The 18,098-nt window shown below is 40.4% G+C and overlaps 2 protein-coding genes across 3 annotated transcripts in view; one reads left to right on the forward strand and one right to left on the reverse strand.

The window, feature by feature from the left end:
* Positions 1–11,371: 11,371 nt before the first annotated feature.
* On the reverse strand, positions 11,372–12,117 carry LOC138024005 (U3 small nucleolar ribonucleoprotein protein IMP3-like). The gene has a single exon (XM_068871093.1). The coding sequence runs from the start codon at positions 12,053–12,055 to the stop codon at positions 11,507–11,509; it is 549 nt and encodes a 182-aa protein (XP_068727194.1). The 5' UTR covers positions 12,056–12,117; the 3' UTR covers positions 11,372–11,506.
* LOC138024004 (diphthine methyl ester synthase-like) overlaps positions 12,087–18,098 on the forward strand; it is a 33,595-nt gene continuing 27,583 nt past the window's right edge. The window contains exons 1-6 of one of the 2 annotated variants that reach the window (XM_068871092.1): positions 12,087–12,297; positions 15,139–15,199; positions 16,178–16,241; positions 17,099–17,207; positions 17,636–17,756; positions 17,837–17,876. In XM_068871092.1, the coding sequence (XP_068727193.1) occupies positions 12,133–12,297; positions 15,139–15,199; positions 16,178–16,241; positions 17,099–17,207; positions 17,636–17,756; positions 17,837–17,876 (560 nt within the window). In that variant the 5' untranslated portion in view covers positions 12,087–12,132. The remainder of the gene's footprint in view (positions 12,298–15,138; positions 15,200–16,177; positions 16,242–17,098; positions 17,208–17,635; positions 17,757–17,836; positions 17,877–18,098) is intronic. The other variant, XM_068871091.1, reaches the window with a different exon arrangement.

An 18,098-nucleotide genomic window follows, 5' to 3' on the forward strand; every position in this document is an offset into this window, starting at 1 on the left:
GCGTGAAAACCTTACAAATTTCTGACAGACCGATACAAACTTCAACGGAGCTGGTGTCCTGCGTCCAGGTAGGAGAAGCCATTTTTGTGGTAGTGCATTGTAAGTGCACTACTCACCATGTCACCGGGTTGTAAGGGTGTAAGCGTGTAAGAGCGTAAAGCTAAGTGTAAAAGTGTAAGCGTGACAATAGGCCCACAGCGCGTGCATAACCCACTAAAATAAACAGGTCTGTTGCAAGCGTGCTTGAGTTTCAACAAATGAGCCCCAAAACCGGCAAGAATTTGTGACGCCGATGAATAATAAAGCAGCTGCTATTTCCAAAACGATGGAATTAACTGGTGATAAATAACCTCGTCTAGGAGAGTGAATTTTTGATTTGCAGAAATAATGGTCAACCTCAAGGGTTGGGCGCTTGTGCTCTTTGTGTTGAATTCGCACATTTTTTGTCAAACTTTATAACACTCACTTGAAACTGAAAAAAGAAAGAAAACTAAAAAAAAACAAAAACCCGGTGTGCTGCCATCATTTTGATATGGATGTATCCTTTTTTTGCGAGTTGTTAGTAAACACGCAAGATAACTTGATCACGGCGAGCGCTTTCGATTTTGCTATTTACTTGTGCAGGCAATAGTACAATAGAAAAATTGAACGTAGCAAAAATCTCCAAAAATGTTTTTCGCTGATGGTAACTTTTTATATTCTTGGTTCAAAATTACTACTACTAATAATAATGATAATGATAATGATAATGATAATGATAATGATAATAATAATAACAATGATAATGATAATGATAATAATAATAATAATGATAATGGTTTATTGAATACACATATTGGCACCTAAAAGATGAATTACAATGTGGTATATAAATAATTGAAAAATATAAAAATATTATAAAATTTACATGCTTTTTGATAGGGACTGGGATTACATTGTATATTTTAAAAACTTATATTACAATTCATTTATTAAAACCTATCTAATACATTAACTAATACATTTTGGCCATAGCAGGAAAAAGACTCTTCTCAAACCGGTTTGTCCTAAATTTAAAGCGGCTAGAAGTTTTGCTGTTCCTTAAATGATGCGAGTGGCATCGAGCACGCGTAGGAGGAGGAGGCGGTGCAGTTGGCAGCCGGGTCGGCACTGATGTTTTGCCAAACCCTCTGGCAGGGATGGTCACGCCTCATTTCAAGACTTGTCACGTTAACCTGTACGAGGGCCTGTTGATATTTTAGGCCAGGGAATAGGATACGCGTGGCCCTCTTCTGTATCCTTTCAATTTCAGTGGTCTACTAGATAACGCGGGAGACTTGCCGCCCAGACGACGCAGGAATACTCGAGGACCGAGCGAACCAAGGCGTTATAAACGCAAATGATGTCCATAGAGGGGACTCCAGAGCGCTTCAAAACCCTTAGGATGTGAAGGCACTTTGACGCCTTGGTGATAATTTCATTATATTGGTGTTCGCCGATCCTTCCTCTTGAGAGTGTAGCACAATGTTAGACCAAGTATTTTATGACAGGACACCCTTTCTAACGGTAAGATGTTGATCAGCAATGTTTGAAGGTCTTGCTGGGATCTTAAGGAACAAATGACCATATCTTTGCATTTCTTAGGATTTAGATTCATGTTGTTACACTCGGCCCATTGAAAAATGCAGTCTAGGTCATTTTGTATCAGGGAAGCCTCGCCCGAGAAGATAACCTCCGAAATTGTGATGTCATCAACGTACTTTCAGTGATTTGAGAGGAGAGGGGAACGTGTGGCTAGGTCGTAAATCATTATCAGGAATAGTATTGGACCTAGCTTGGGCCTAGACTTGCACATTGAGGTACCCCAGCATGGACGGGCATCCACTCCGATATAGCGTTTACGAGCTTTACGGCTTGGCGCCGACCACTAAGAAAGCTGCAAATCCATCTTATCAGAGAACCACGTACTCAAAGATGGATGAGCTTAGAGACCAAGATGGTATGGTCAATGTGATCGAACGCCTTTCTGAAATCTAGGAAGCACACTCTCAGGAACTTACCAGGGTGGTCAATGGACGAGAGCCAGTTGTGGACCACGTCCAAAAGACACTAGGTGGTAGAGGTTCCCTTGAGACTGCCGAATTGCTGGGGGTCGATGAGATGTCTCACATCCTCTAACCGCCACTCAACCACGAAATCCTCTGGCACTTTAGAAAGCACCGGCGTCAGGGCGATAGGTCTTAAATTCCCATCCCCAGTTATGGGCGTGGCCTTGGGAACAGGAATGATGTTAGCGTCCTTCCCTTGTGTCGGGAATATCCCCGATAACAGTGAGCGGTTCAAAATGCTAGTAACCGGCTCAGCCAGCTCAGGTGCAAACTCTTTTAGGAGACGGACTGGGACCCGGTGCTTTAAAAGTACCTAGACCGAGCAGCTTTTTACGAACCGCTGGAACTGTTAGTAGCTGGGCAGTTAGTTCTTCGAACGTATTATCCAAGGAGCGCTTGTTAACCAAATAGAAGCTAGATAGATCGTTTCTCTGTTTAGCGCGCCGATGGGATCGCGGAATTGATTTCAAATTGGCTCTCGTGGGTCTTACGTCGGCCAGCGCGTCCACATATAGCTAACGCATTCGTTCTTGTAACGCTGTTGCGTGATGTATGAACCGCAATGCTTTGTTCGCCAGTAGTGCGAATGGTCTCAGGGGTTCGGCCAATGGACTGGTTAGAATTTGCATAACCAGTCATGGACGACACGTCAATCAATTTGTCATGTTCGTATAAATTGTCCTACTATAGATATTTCCAGGACGGCGACCATGAGGTTTTGTTAGGGACTGTGCAATAATTATCCGGAGGGGAGGGGGGGGGGGGGGGTTCTAAAATTAGCAAATTAGGCCTTAAATAAAGTTGCACCCCCCCCCTGAATTAAAGTTAAAATCACTTCTTGTCCACCCCCGTCTAGAGGGGAGATTACTTTCAACCCCCCTCCCCAACCTCCGATCCTCTCTACATCCCTCTTTACCTTTACACTACTTCTGGTATGTCTGCATCATCAATAAATAAAACTTGGAAGCTGCGCTCCACACAATCGTCGCCTGATGAACCACCTTCATACTTGGTTGACTCCTCCTCAGAAGGTTTTGAAGCTGTTAATATTAATATTTCTTAAAAGATTCCAAAATTGATTTTGATTAGCTTACATGTAATATACATTATCTTGAGTCCATGGATTGAGATCAGACCTCTCAGTTTAACTTCTAACCCCCCCGACAAATGTTAAAGAAATTACATCTTACCCCCCCCCCCCTACCCTGCGCTTTGGTTTAAGTTCAGGCCCCCCTATTAATCTTACAACCCCCGCCCCCCTTCCTCCTTCAGATAATTGCACAGTCCCTTATACGAACTAGAATCCTCGATGTTCCAGTAGTGGGACCATTCAAATTGCAATAAATACCAGCTTGACGTAGACTCGTTATAACCTGCTCGGTGACTGCATTATCCCTCCGTTGCGACTGCGAACAGTTATTAAGTGACAACAAATGACTCGCGGAATAAATAATACGACCAGGGTTGAATTGAGTGGCAAGCCGACCGGAGGTATCGGTTTCGGGTTGTGGGTGAACGTCCCCGAATCGTAAAGATGGTTTCCTGGCAGGTGAAGCAAGAGATACTAGATGGTTCGGCGAGACAAATTACCGTGATCCCACGCTTAGTCCATTTCGCCACGGGAGTTTTGATTCGGTGATAACATGGTCCCTTGGTTGAATTTGTCCCAAAAGATCGAACAGTATTCTGGAACAGTACTTTATTAGTTTCGTAGCATAAACCACTGCCCGGCAAAAGAGTTTTTAGGACGGCCAAATGAAAAATAGCGAGAGCCCAAAGTCGGCAGGAGCGGCCGCCATTGGGTCCCAGTCCCGAAGAAATTGGGACCATCCAATTTATATTGTTTTTTCATGTCGCAAATTTTGTTGCTGATGGCAAAATATTTAATTGTCGATCGACACTTCCTGAAAACTTCTTTCTGCTCTTCCTAAAAGATTGTATATCAATATTTATTTACTTTTGCATAAATACTTGTTTTGTATAAAGCTGGCTAACAAAATCTGCACCTTGCTTGGTTCGAAATTTTTGAACGTTAAAACAGAATGTTCGGTCCTTTGTTTCTGAACGGAAGTCGTACATCTTGAGGTCACCCATCCAAATACTAACCCAACCGGACATAGGTTAACTTCAGTGCGTTTTTGTGCTGGAAAGCTATTAGAGGCTTGTGGCGATAAAGAAGTCGCAATGAAACTTGGAAATGATCAACATGTCATCCTCGAAGACAATGTTTCTCCATTCCCTTTTATTTTCTTCAATCTTTGTGGGTTTAGTATTTACTAGTAACCACACGTCTTCTCATGGGGCTTTACCATGGCACTACAATGATATACGGTACCCAAAAAATATCGTGTACCATTATAGCTACATATTGCGCAAAGACAACTTGAATCTCCTGGAAAACAAAACGCAGCTCAGTTGACAGTTATAGAAAAAGCGCTGTATTACTGCACTACTACGCCACACGTACGCAATGCGTGCCTATTTTTTTATGTTGAAATGATGGTCCTAGTTCTAGTCCTAAATCAGCATCAAAATGTGTCTCTAAGAGCGAAATCGGAATACCTGCCTTTTATTGTCTTTTCACAACGGAATTGTTGTTTCGCTGTGTGCTCTCGGGTTAAAATTGCGTCACTAAGGATTGCAACCGCGGTATGGTAAAGAAAGGAAAGGAACTTTATTTATTATTTTAGTGATTAGTCTTGTAGCGCTGGAGCACTAATTGGGGACACTGTAAATTGAAATAAACAAATAGAGTACTGATGAGTACCCGGAGAAAAACCGTCCCAGACAACAGGTAACAGATAGTTAGCAGGGGTCACCAGCCTAACCTTTGCTAGGCTGAAACCGCAATTTGGAGTGTTTTGCATGGGTTTGCTACACCGTACCAACACCCCACCGTGAGAGTTTGCTACGGTTTGTGGTGGAAAATAGAAACCTAGTGGATGCATACTTGATCTACCGCATCACTAAGGTTTCGTTACTTATGTAGCAACCGACGACTTCATTCTCGTCACCAGAGCCTTGGATCGACCCAAGGCTCTGGGAAACTCTATGCAGGAGAACATGCGCCGTAGGGTTCTTATAGCCAAAACCTAACGGCGCCTGCTCACTCCTCGCGCCAGCATGAATGCACCAATTAGAGACGCTTTTGATTGTTCTTCACGAAAACCAATGAGAAGACACTTTGTTTCAGGGTTCTCCAGAGCTCCTCTCTCGCTCAATCAAGAGAAGAGCTGTGGGGTCGAGATTGCCGACGACTTCGTACCCACGACCCATGCGCCACGACCATTAGGCACCACTCCCCATCCAAAGTACCGATGCCACTAACGTTACAACATTACAATCAGTTTTCTATTATTTAAATGTTTACAGCAGTTATAACAATTTTGATTGTACATTTACCTATATTACAATAATGTAAGCCTACGCATTGAACACAGAGAGGTCTATGTGTACAGGTTCTGCCGGTGACTATTCAAAACCATCTGAAAAAACCTTTAAATATCAAATATCTTGAAGGGTAGACTTCATTTTTGACCATTTCTTTTGAAGTGCGTTCAAATTATTACTATCTCTTGGAATTTGTTTTTCCATTGCGTTCCGGATTCTTCACGGGTCATCTTGTGTGTGTTGCAAAATGCGCTGTTTGGGAGGTGACACGTGTTGGCGTCATTCACATGCATGTCAATGTAATGCCTCTTTTCTGGTTATCAGTGATTAAAGCAAATGAAAAAGTCCTCATGATCAATCTGCGTAATCTAAACAATATACAATCTGCAATCTGCGTTTTAACATGACCGTGCTCAAAAAGGGCACTCGCGCTTACTATAAATGAGATAATTGCATCGCAGGCTATTTCATTTAACTTGTCGGGCTAATTTCTTACAAAAAAAGTATGCAATATTTTTAACTACTATCGCAGAAACTTGTAACGGTATTTGTTACTTCACCCGATGTGAAGGAATCCCGGAATCCGGTATCCAGCAAATGTGAACTTTTGGATCCAGAGGGTGGAATCCGGAATATTCTATGAAATCGGGGATCCATGTTTTTGGAACTCGTGAGTTTGGGATCTGGATGAACCCACAGGCTGGAATCTGGAATCCTTGGGTCACTGGATTCCTTTACATAGGGCGAGTTACTGGTTTTGATTCCAATCAACTCGAGGTGCGTTTGATTGAAATCCGGGTTTAGATCTGAAAACGTGGATTTTCGGATTTCCAATCGAACACAAAATCTGAAAACGGATTTTGTCGCAGATTTCACTAAATGGAAATCTAAAGTGAGAAAGAATTTCAACTTGTGAAATTTGCGACAAAATCTGTTTTTAGATTTTGTGTTCGAGTGGAAATCCGAAGATCCAGATTTTAATATCTAAATCCAGATTTCCCAATCGAACACACCCTAGATGTTAACATCAGTTTCCACAATCGCACTTTGCTTGATGGTCAGATTTTGGAATGGAACTGGATATGAAACAGCTATAAAACAGCGACTGAACTATTTTAATAAATATATACTAAACAAATACCAGTCACCAAGTTTTTTTTTTCCCAAAAAGAATTCTTTTGGTGTCTTTTTTTGAGCACTTCTACATCACACTCTATGAAAGCAGTCTTGTTCCCAGGCCTTTAAGCGCTTAGTCGCAAGAAGCGCGAGAGTTGGGGCGTAAGGGGCGTTCTCGGGACAGCATGTCCTCTACCTTGAATTGACGATTATTGTTAATTGTTAATTTGCTTTCAATTTACTTTTATCGTTATTTCAGAACACTGAAAGCTAGATATGGATTATAGGAAATGAACATATTACTTTTAACGTTTGGACTCGCAGGACTCGAACCTGGGAACGTGTAATTAATAACCCCCTCACTTAACCACTAGACTACCACATCACTAACTGCGAAGATGTCATTTTTTATTAATGTCAATAATTTTTTCTTCCAAAAGTGCCGCTGTAAACTTGTATTAACAGCTGCTAAGTGAAAAATGTCGGTTACCAAACTTCAAGAGAAAACTAACCATTTTAAAATCAAGCTTTAGACTTAACCATTATTCAGCAATGATTTTATATATATACTAATTAGTTTTGGTAAATAATCGGCACATTTTTAGACACTTGATCTTTAGTGGTTAAGTGGATAAAAACAGATCCTTCGAAGTGGGTGCTCCGGGTTTAAATCCTGTCCAGGGGCTGCTTTTACTTATTTCTTTTTATTTGCTACCACAAGTCCTGGGACATAGTGTCCTAAATTAACGATAATAGTAAATTGAAAGCAAATTAACAATTAACGATAATCGTCAATTCAAGGTAGAGAACATGTTGCCAGCTCGGGAACGTCACGTTTGACTCTTGGACTTTGACGCATAAAACAATGGGCGCTTTCCATTCGACCACAAGTTTTCATTTAATCAATCATTCAATTTATTAACGGCAAAACGCGGGAAGAGTTTACTCTACAAATCCGAGCCAGAAGCTCATGTATAAAACGCATGACAATACAAGATACTATTAGTTCCAAAAAAAAGTTACAAAGCCTGAGTAAAATCAAAATAAAATACGTTACAATATTCAAAAGACTTTAGGTAAAAGAATCGGAAGTCAAACCCGAAGAGGCAAGCCTTAGTTGACTTAAATAATTGATGATTCCTCTGAAAAAGAGCTATCGTATGGCTGGTATCTTTTACAGGTCACAGGTCATTGTTTTACCAATAGATCGTTTTCACTGTCACGCAATAAAAAAAATAAATCAAAAACTATCCAGTGCAAAACGCTAAGAAATTGTTATCTTATAGAAGATAAAGAAATAAGACACTTGTCCAAGTTTTAGGCCTCTGCGTTTCCCCAAACTTCAGATATTCGTCGAAATGTTTCGCAGAAATTTACAGAGCCCAGTATGAAAACGCCATATTGGTGTACCTCAGTGGTACACCAATATGGCGGCCGGAAAATAGTGTAAACATCTGGAACTGACTTTGGCTATCTAGGCGACTGATTATCACTACTGAAAAAACAAGCATTTACATAAGCACTTTTCCTAATGCTCTAACTTCTAAAAGGGCTCAAAATCATGAGATAAGTATATATTTTTCAACAAACTTGATCGTAGCTTTGTGTCACGCACCTACATAATCCGGAAATTCAAAATGCTCTGGTTTCCAAACGAAGCACGCTATTGAGCTGTGAAATTGTCAACAGATATAGATATGCCGCCTCTTATGCCTGATGAGGATAAAAACTTTGGTGGATCTTTAGTTTTAGATTTTGAAAGGTGATGACGTCACGTGAAAACGATCTATACAGAAAGTATCCTAAACATTCATAAAAGCTAACCTTAGGCCTAAAAACTTTTGTCTAGGCCTAGTTAGGCCGTAAGGTTAGCTTTTATGAATGTGGAGGGTACTTTCTGTATTTGTAAAACAATGACTTGTGACCTCTGACCTGTGGCTTGTGACCTGTAAAAAATCAGTACCAGCCGGCTACCGTATTCACTCGTTTAACGCCTTGGTGTTTATTGAATTTTGAGCATCTCGGATGGGGCGTTTATTCAAGGGCGGCGTTTATTTCAAAATCATGTTTCTTAAATCACTGACAACAATTACGGTAGATCTTTTGTAAATATTCTTTAATTAAAGACCCACCTTAACCGACAGGCTTTTCGACCGTTTGTTTTTTTTATGGAAATTCGCATTGCTTATCGTTGCGATCTGATTGGATGAATTTCAGCTCTGACGGGATTTTCATGTATGAAAATTGTTCCACGGCACGCAATACATGTCGGTTGAAGGTGGGCCCTTAAAACATAATGTGCTTAAAGTTCCAGAGAAACGGTCGACCTCGTTATACCGGCAAAATTCTTGGCCTTAAAATGCAAAAATTCTGAAGAAAGAGCGACAAATTATGGCCACTCAGTCGAACTTAAAAACATGTTCATACAGGAAAATAAATTTCCAAAGGGCTGGTTTAGATTACCGAGTTGTAACGTGTACTTTTTCTTACAATCCTCGAATAAACGCCGCATTCCGAGTCTAATTGGGTGCGTTCGAGGGTGGCGTTTATTGGTATTCCTTTCATCTGCGGCGTTAATTCGAGGGCGGCGTTCAACGTCTTTAATCGAGTAAATGTACGGTATAAACATTTGCAACTGATGAATTCAAAAGATGCGATATCAAACACCTAAAGGAGTCATGATGCTATCTATTACCATTGTGGGAAGGTTGTACTTGGGGCGAATGGAACAGCATTTTTCGGTTGGCTACTCGAAACCAGTCACGTGATCAACTGTCGCCCCAAAACGTAAGCAGAAAATTCGAGTGAGGAGGAACGAACTAGCGGGACGGGATTTTCCGCCTCTTCCGGAATTCCGGAACTTCAGGATCACTTTGCGAGGTATACTCAAATTTCTCTGTTCAATTCAATTCCTTACCCGTTTTTTGGAAACTACTGTGCGAGAGGTCGTGGGCTTACTCCGGCCGGACCAACACTCAGCGTCTTAAAATAACTGAGGAGAAAGTGCTGCCTTTGCGATGACAAGGGGGACTGGGATGGAGTACTCTCCTTTTCCCGAACAGTGTTTCGGTTCTTTAACGACCCACAGAATTAATCGACAAGTGTTGTGAGACAAGTCCAACGGTTTATCGTCCTTATCCCAGAAGACTTGAAAGTCTAACCATTTGCAGATTTCTACATCTACATCTATGTTCCAGAACTCGGCAAAGTCCGTTTTTGACCTTTGGCTGTTTCTGCTTATGTGGCCTCATACACCACAAGCTTTTTTAGAGACATCACCCCAAGCTGGGCAATTCTGCTGAGGAGAACAGAACAGCTACAACACCAGGGGATAGAGTTCCTGCTGTTGTGGTTGGGGCTCATTTCATTCATTCAGCAGCTGCAAGTCTTTTTTTTGCCTGCTCTCACCCATAGATTGATTGCTTGTGAAGTGCATTTGAATATGTAAAAAGAAAATGTGCTATATGAACCTGAATTCATTGCCATTCAAATTCTTGGTCGAATGGAAAGTGCCCATTGTACCTGATAATCTGGTGTTATATCAAGATCACGCCTCTTAAGCTGATCATAATATTCATTCTCAACACAAATCTGACTGACATTTAATTGAATTGTGAGGAGAAATGACATACTACTCACTCCTGGGAGTTGGTAATAATAGCAGAGCTCCGCGTGCGCATTAATAATTTGGTAAGAAAATATGATTACTCATCTGTGCGAGGAAATTTGGTTTTGGTCACCGTTCTAGCCTACGTGTAGCAGTACCCTTCCCCCGAAGGGTTCCCTCCTCCCGTATTTCTTTCGGGGGTAGGGTATGGCTACACGTAGCCGTACGAGTACGGGCTCAAGTTTAGAGAATCAATACTTGTAAATACAGTGTACGTCTTTGATATTGGACATCCATTTGGTAAATTGACACCTGTCAAAAAGAATCTGCTAACCTGTATCACGTGACTATATCGCAGGCTCAAGGCTAGAGCTCATTGAAGTCAGCTGTTTTTTAAGTTGACCACTGACCAGGTAATGGGTTTTCCATGAGAGTTATTACATGAGAGTTGGAGATCACCGCAGTTAAGCAGCAACTGAACCCTTTGACTGCTAGTAGTGAGACTTAATAGATTTTACTCCGTCAAATGCCAGACGACTTCACTTGTCAATGGAGGGCTGCTCAGAAGTCAATGGATTGACAACCTCTTCATCAACTCAAAAACTATGTTTCCTTTAGTTGCAAAAAAAGCCTGAAAAAATCCACTTTAAGTGGTTTTGTATGCAAATTAATGGATGGGTTAAAGGAAATAAACCCCTTCAGGCAGCTGCTATGTCAGCTGATCATGTTAGTGGCTGAGAGATCGTCTGAAAAATGAATACTTGGCTGAGAAGTAAGGCTTGGAGGGCAACATACCAGAAAGGATTTGTTTCTTTTTTGACTGAGATAATCAGAGGACAAAATCCATATTGATGCAGACGGGGTTACTGTGCGAGATCCATCATGCGATTTCCACAATATGTAAAGTACCCAATAAAATCGCAGAAAAATTGGCTTAACTGCAGAATACCCTGCCACTTCTGACCACTATTGTTAGCATTTAGCGGCGTTCTTTGAAGAATGACTCGGAATACAATAGATATTATTATTCAATGACATGCAAATAAGTGGCAGGGTATTCTGCAGTTACTCCGAAAAATTAATGGATGAGTTATAATGTTTATTAAGTGCCTAGTCTCATTGCTGACGCTACATGTATCTTATAAGGACCCTAGTATGGAGGAATGATTTAACATACATGTATTCAATGTCTTGTTAACATTCTTCTCGTTACTGACCGCTTTAATCTACACACAAACCAAGAGAATGAAATTATTTCCGTTCGTTGTTTTTAGAGCAAGAAGCTTCCAGGGATATCGATGATCCATCATGAGAAGTCGAAGTCATCCCTCAAGTCATTGTATTCCATCACATGCTTCCTAATCTTCGACATGTCCGTCCATGTGACAAAATCTTCCATATTCTTTGTGACTAGAAAAGCTGGATCTGTAATAACTTCAGGGCCAACTCTCACATGTCCTTGTTCAATATATTTCACCGCATCTTTGATGGCCTGTGCCATACGCAAAGCAACCATAACTACCCCCAAACGACGGCGGCAAAACGCAGATGCACTCAATTTTTCACATAAAGACAAATTCTTCTTCGACGTGATGAGACCAAGTGAGTACAGTTTTTCCAACAATTGCTCGGTGGCTTCCACTCGAAACGGATCTTTTGGATCAAGCTGTTTGATTTTGTTGGCGAGGGAAGTCACCAATCCGCAAATTCGGTTATACTTCGTGTAGTCTTCCCTCTTCTGAATGTGGTACTTTCGCAATATTTTGACTTCGCGAATGTTATTCTCGCTTTTCCACGATATAAAGTCAACTTTTTTGAGAAGTTTCTTCTCGTGGAATTTAAGTTTACGAACCATTTTTGATCAGATCTTCCACAACACGAGGTAATATCAGCCCCAGTCTCTTTTCTTTGTTGGAAATCGTCGTTTGCGTCATGTACGCTCACGTTTGTCTACACCAAAGCATGTTGTATCTTGTAGGTCTTGGACTGGGAGATGCGAAAGATATCACTGTAAAAGGACTTGAAATCATTAAGAATGCGGATTACGTCTTTCTGGAAGCATATACATCAATCCTTTGTGTTGAACAACAAGTATTGGTGGGCGTAACTAAAATAATTTGTTAATCACTTAGTAATCAATACTCCAAAAAAACAGTATTGTAGCACACAAAAAAAGTCTGGGAAGAATCCTTCAGGAACTGACCATTTTCGACTTCTCACGGCTGGACTGGATCTAGCATGAAATGGAGGCTAATGCAGGCAGATCTTTTCACGCACAAATTAATTTGCCCGCATTAGCCTCCATTACATGCTAGATCCAGTCCAGCTGTGAGAATTCGAAAATGGTCTATGGTGCCAAGTGGGGTGTGTCTGTGTGTGCGTGCGTGGTTGTCGGGGAGAGGGGAAGGAAGGACTGGAACTTCATCTTGGTTACTTTCATGAAGTTGGGGTGGGAAATTAAAGCATGCTAACATTTTGATCAGATGCAATTAAAAATCCCCAGCAGAAGCTCATGACCTTGATCGGGAAGTGTTTGACTCTCGTTCAGAGCTGGGGTTTTTTTTTAGTTTAAAATTTTCCTTATTTGGATGTAACGTAGCTTGTGCATTTTCCCGTGCGTGCAGCTTCGATCGTATTTTTGTCCATATTTGGGCATAAAATTGATGTCCTAAAATCCCCAGCTTTGTCCCAAGGAAGAGTTGCAAGTTACACACTTCAAGGTCATGGGCTTCTGTCGTCAGCCAAGAGCAATTTGGAGTTTTTGCTTCTGTTACAATGTCAAGCCACTTCCAGTGGTTCCATTTTAGCACCTGACCAACACCCGATGAAAAGCATTGGCTACTTCACTCAGGGAAGTCGGCTACTTTTTTCCCAACATTGAAGGAATTAAAGACAGATTCTTTGAAACCAAAGATTGAAATTCATTGTGATGATGACAACAGTCGGTTACTCTGCTCAAACCAATATAGAGGGAAATGGTTATAAAATGCGACAAATTTCTTTGTTGTAGGTTTTCGTTCTCTTTTTTGGCCTTGACCGTGCACAAAACACAATACTTGTTTTCTTTATACTGAGGAACTAAGCAATAGAAACGTGTTTATTACGCAATTCATGCATAGTGTATGAGTGCAAATCAAAAAATTGTGCACGGTCGTGGACTTTCCAACCTAAATCTTGCTATCTTTGTTTGCCCCTTTAATGTTTGTCAAGCTTCCAAACCATTTCCCTCTATGAACTATGGCTCAAACCAACCACTATCTTCAAATTTTACAAAAACAACTGTATTTCTACCAAAGTGACTAACTTAATTAATTTAACCTATTGATTCCTAGGAGTGAGACGTTATGGATTTTACTCTGCACAACGCCAGACGATTTTGCTTGTCAATGGGGAGGCCGGGGGGGGGGGGGGGGGGGGGAGGGAGAGGAGGTGCAGTCCAGAGATGAATGGGTTGACAACTTCCTCTTCTTCCCTTAACCGATGGACTCCTAGGAGTAAGACTTAAGTAATAGAATTTACTCTGTCTAATGTCAGACGATTTTACTCATCAATGGGGAGCCGTTCAGAAGTCAATGGGTTAAAAATATGCAAATCTTACAAAATATCTTTTTACACCAGATGGCACATGACATTAAATGATGACTAAAAAGGTGTTTTTTACTGCTCTCAAAATTGAATAAACTGTGGAAAGAAAGAAATAACATTGTTATCCCTCCCAACTCAAATATGTTTTCCGACTGTAGGAGAATGTGTCATGAATGTTCCATTAGTCAAACCACATTGATTTAAATCAAAACTGGGCAACAGATGTTTTGAATGTTTATGTGATGGTATCTCACAGTTGTTTGCTCAGTGATGTACCACAGGAAAAAATAACAGATTCCCATTTTTGGCTATTTTAGGATATTTAAAGAATACCAACAAAAATCCCAAATTTGGAAGAGTGAGACAAGTCCCAATCAGGGAACTTGGTTGGGAATTCCCTGGTTGGGACTTGGCTCACTTTGCCAAATTTGGGATTTTTATTGGTATTCTTCAAAATACCCTAAAAGATCCAAAAATGGGAATCTGTTATTTTTTCCTGTGGACCTAGCCTATGAATAACTGTGAGGCTGCCAGTCACCTAATATTGATACAAACCTCTCTGGTTTTGTCATGTAAATTGTGTTGTTGTAATTCTAATTAGAGTGGAAAGGAAAGGACAAGGAAAAGAAAGGAACTTTATTTAAGTGTCTAGTCGTTCTAGCGCAGAAGCAGTAATTGGGGACACTGTAAATTGAAATTAACAATTAACACAAATCAAGTCAAATTTTGGTTTTTGAAGAGAGGTGAAACTGGAGTACCCGGAGAAAGACTCTCGGTGCATAATAGAGAACCACCAAACTCAACCCAAATATGACGCCGGATCTGGGAATCGAACCCAGGCCACATTGGTGGGAGGCGAATGCTCTCACCACTGCGCCATCCCTGCACCCCTGGTTTTCAATTGAGTGTCGCAAGTAATTAGCAATTTGCTTTGGCTTATGATTACTTCACTCAGTTATTGGTTCAAAGTTTTCACGCCACTTTTTCAACCAATCAGAAGTAAAACCAAAACCAAACGTGGCTCGTGCGTGCACATTTTCCTGTGCTTCATATCGGCTACGTGTAAATACATAGAGTTTTGATTGGCCAAAGTAAATTATTACTTTGGTTTTGGTTTTACAACACTCGATTGAAACTTGTTTTATCAGACTACATTAACATTAGTCAAGAATAGGAAAAAGGTTTGTATCGAAACAGGGTCACGAGCAGCCTTGCTTCTATTCTTCGGCCAGGTAACTTAGCTACAACTCTAAAATGGTCTACTAAAATAATACTAATTGCAAAACCTGTTTACCAAAAGGGAATTAGAAGCGCTTGCATGTCAGATTGAATCATTGTTGTCTTCTCCTTTAGGAGGAATTTTATGGTCGTCAAATACAGTTAGCTGACAGGGAAACAGTGGAACAAAATTCAGGTACATGAAGTTAATCTTAGTCTACTTTCACCTGGATGATCTTACTGTCAAACCCAAATCTGCCAATAATCTCTTGAAAACATAAACGTTTATAATTTAACCCGTTGACTCCTAAGGGCTGTAGTGGTACCCAGAGAGTTTACTCTGTCTAACCCCCTTAGTTTTTGCTAGTCAGAGGGTACCCCTTCAGGGGAGGCGGGTCTGAAACACAGGTCACATTCCACAGGTCAAGACTAAAAGTCTGCTCCAGTGATGAACAACTAAGCCAAACGTTTCCCTTAGACCTGAAACAACATTTTTGGAGAGTTAAATTTGGCTAGGAGACACTTTTCCTGTAACACAGTGACATGTATACTAAACTATGGAATGCGACAGGTCTGTGTTTTAGACCCTGCCGCTTTAGGGGTGATATTAGCCTTGGCCCTCAGGATTATCAGCATTGATATATGAGGTGACAGCTTTTGAGAAGAGAGTCACAATCCTTGTCAATTGGCAGGGATGCAGGTCATGATCTGATTAGGCCCTAAGATTGCATATTGTCTATCAATTTGGTTATCTTTTCCCACATTTTAAGGCATGCTGAAGAATTCAAAGAGGTCATCTAGAAATCACTTTCCTAAGTGGTGTCTGGTTTAGTCTTGTGTTGTTTTGAGGTTACATAGATCTACTGCCCTCACTTTGAAACAATGTATTTTTTTAAATTTTGTCCCTTGAAGTGAGGTGAAAGAAGCATGTTGGCATTTATAACCAAAGGATATTTTGCCACACTCCAAGAACCATTCACACAAAAACATGGAGCCTGATTAATATTTAGAGATTCTACTAACAGCTGAGGTCTTACAAGCCTACATGGTATACTGTGAGAATATTTCATACAGTCAGGTAAATTCATTCTTGTGGCTGCACATGAATTAGGCTAAGAATTATAAAATGTTTATGTGTACCACAAAATAATTTATCATTTTCGTTCTTGCTCAGATGTCATACTGGAGCATGCAAAAGACAAAGATGTTGCATTCCTAGTTGTAGGGGATCCATTTGGGTGAGTACCAGTTGTTTATAACCTAATTAAGCTAATCCTGGATTATTTGGAAACTCGAATTCCAGTTTTCTATCTATTGCATGTCAGAGTCATGCACAGGAGTGGGTGTGCAGCTTGAACTGAGAGCCAGAGTGTTTAATGCTGTCCAATTAATGTACTAAACTACAGTAAGTACAATAGAAGATTATGAACTCCACTCACGCAAAAAAAAAGATTTTGCAGCTACCTGATATGAAAACCCAAAAAATTCCAATGGGAAAATGGGAACGTAATTTCCCAACCAAATGCATGAGCACCAACTTCTGGCGGTGAGAGTTGATTACAAGATAAACATTAGGCCCCAGTTGTTCAAACAATGGATAGCACTATCTGCCGGATAAATCCCTATCCAGTGATTAGCAAAACCAATGTGCACTATCCAATGGATAGTAGTTTATTCTGTGGATAGCGTTATCCACCTTTTGAACAACTGGCGCCAGAACCTTAATAAACAGAAAAGCATTTTTTTTGAGTTGAATACGTTACAACAGCCTTACTTTACAGTGTATATATGCTACAATCAATAAGACTACATGCCCAGTGGGCAAACAATAATTAATTTAAATTATTTACATTCTATGTCACTGACGAATCCAGTTGAAGCCACCTGATGGGAGACAATAATAATAATAATTATTATTATTATTGCTTAAATTGTCGAGATAAGTTCAACTGGATCACTTCTCTATTTCATCTTTTCCTTGTTGTCGCTAAATTGTAAATATGGTCGCTGGTTTGACTGTAAGCTCCTTATGCATGTATTGTTCACATAGATGTTCATGCAATTTTGCAACGCTTTCATTTAACACTTTCCTTAGGGCTACGACTCACAGTGATCTTGTGTTACGTGCACACCAGTTAAACATCCGATACCAAGTTATCCACAACGCTTCCATAATGAATGCTGTAGGATGCTGTGGGCTACAGGTAGAGATGAATCACAGTTTCTGCAGTTGATAATCCCAGTGACAGAATTTTTGTTCTTACTAAGAAAATTATGCATTGATGATGGTTCTAATACTGAAGAGAGGGAAGGTCAGGCAGGCATTTAGTAAAGAAATTAATTACTTCTGTTATAACAATAATACATTATTTGTGCTATATAAAATGCTTGTTATTATCGTAAGGGGTTATTGATCTAAAAGTTAGTTAGTGTATGGCTTTTGGAGTAAGAGGTCGCCAGTTCGAACTTTGGTGACTTAAACATTTGTTTCGACTTGGAGCACTGACAGAGGCCAGTGGGTTAAGGGCGCACTGTCGTCTCCATTGATACTAGACTCTGAGTTTATGGAACTTTCAACGTTAAATAAAGTGACTTTACCTTTAGTAAATGCGTCTGTAACTTCAATTTGCAGTTATATAATTTTGGTGAGACAGTATCCATAGTACTTTGGACAGACAGTTGGAAACCAGACAGCTTTTATGATAAAATTGCATCAAACAGAAAACAAGGCCTTCACACTCTCTGCTTGTTGGGTAAAAACAAATTGTCATCAGATTGTTTGTGTTTTGTTTGATGCTATGGTTTTCATTAAGATGATATCACTTCTTTGTAGACATCAAAGTCAAGGAGCAATCTGTGGAAAATATGATGCGGTAAGCAATCCACCTAGTGTATGTTTTCACCTTTAGTAGGTTAATATATATGCATACAGTTGCACAATCATCTTTCTGGACTTGTGGAGATCCGATTTGGGGATTAATGAGCTAGAGTGGTTTTTCAAAGGGCCCTTCAAACATAAAGTGGGGATTCATTCATTTTTTGTTGAATTATCCGACGGGAAGAGCTGATTCTTTGCAAATTTGTGACCTTTGTAG

This window comes from Montipora capricornis, chromosome 11 (assembly GCF_036669925.1).
Source record: "Montipora capricornis isolate CH-2021 chromosome 11, ASM3666992v2, whole genome shotgun sequence".
NCBI classification, from domain to species: Eukaryota; Metazoa; Cnidaria; class Anthozoa; order Scleractinia; family Acroporidae; genus Montipora; species Montipora capricornis.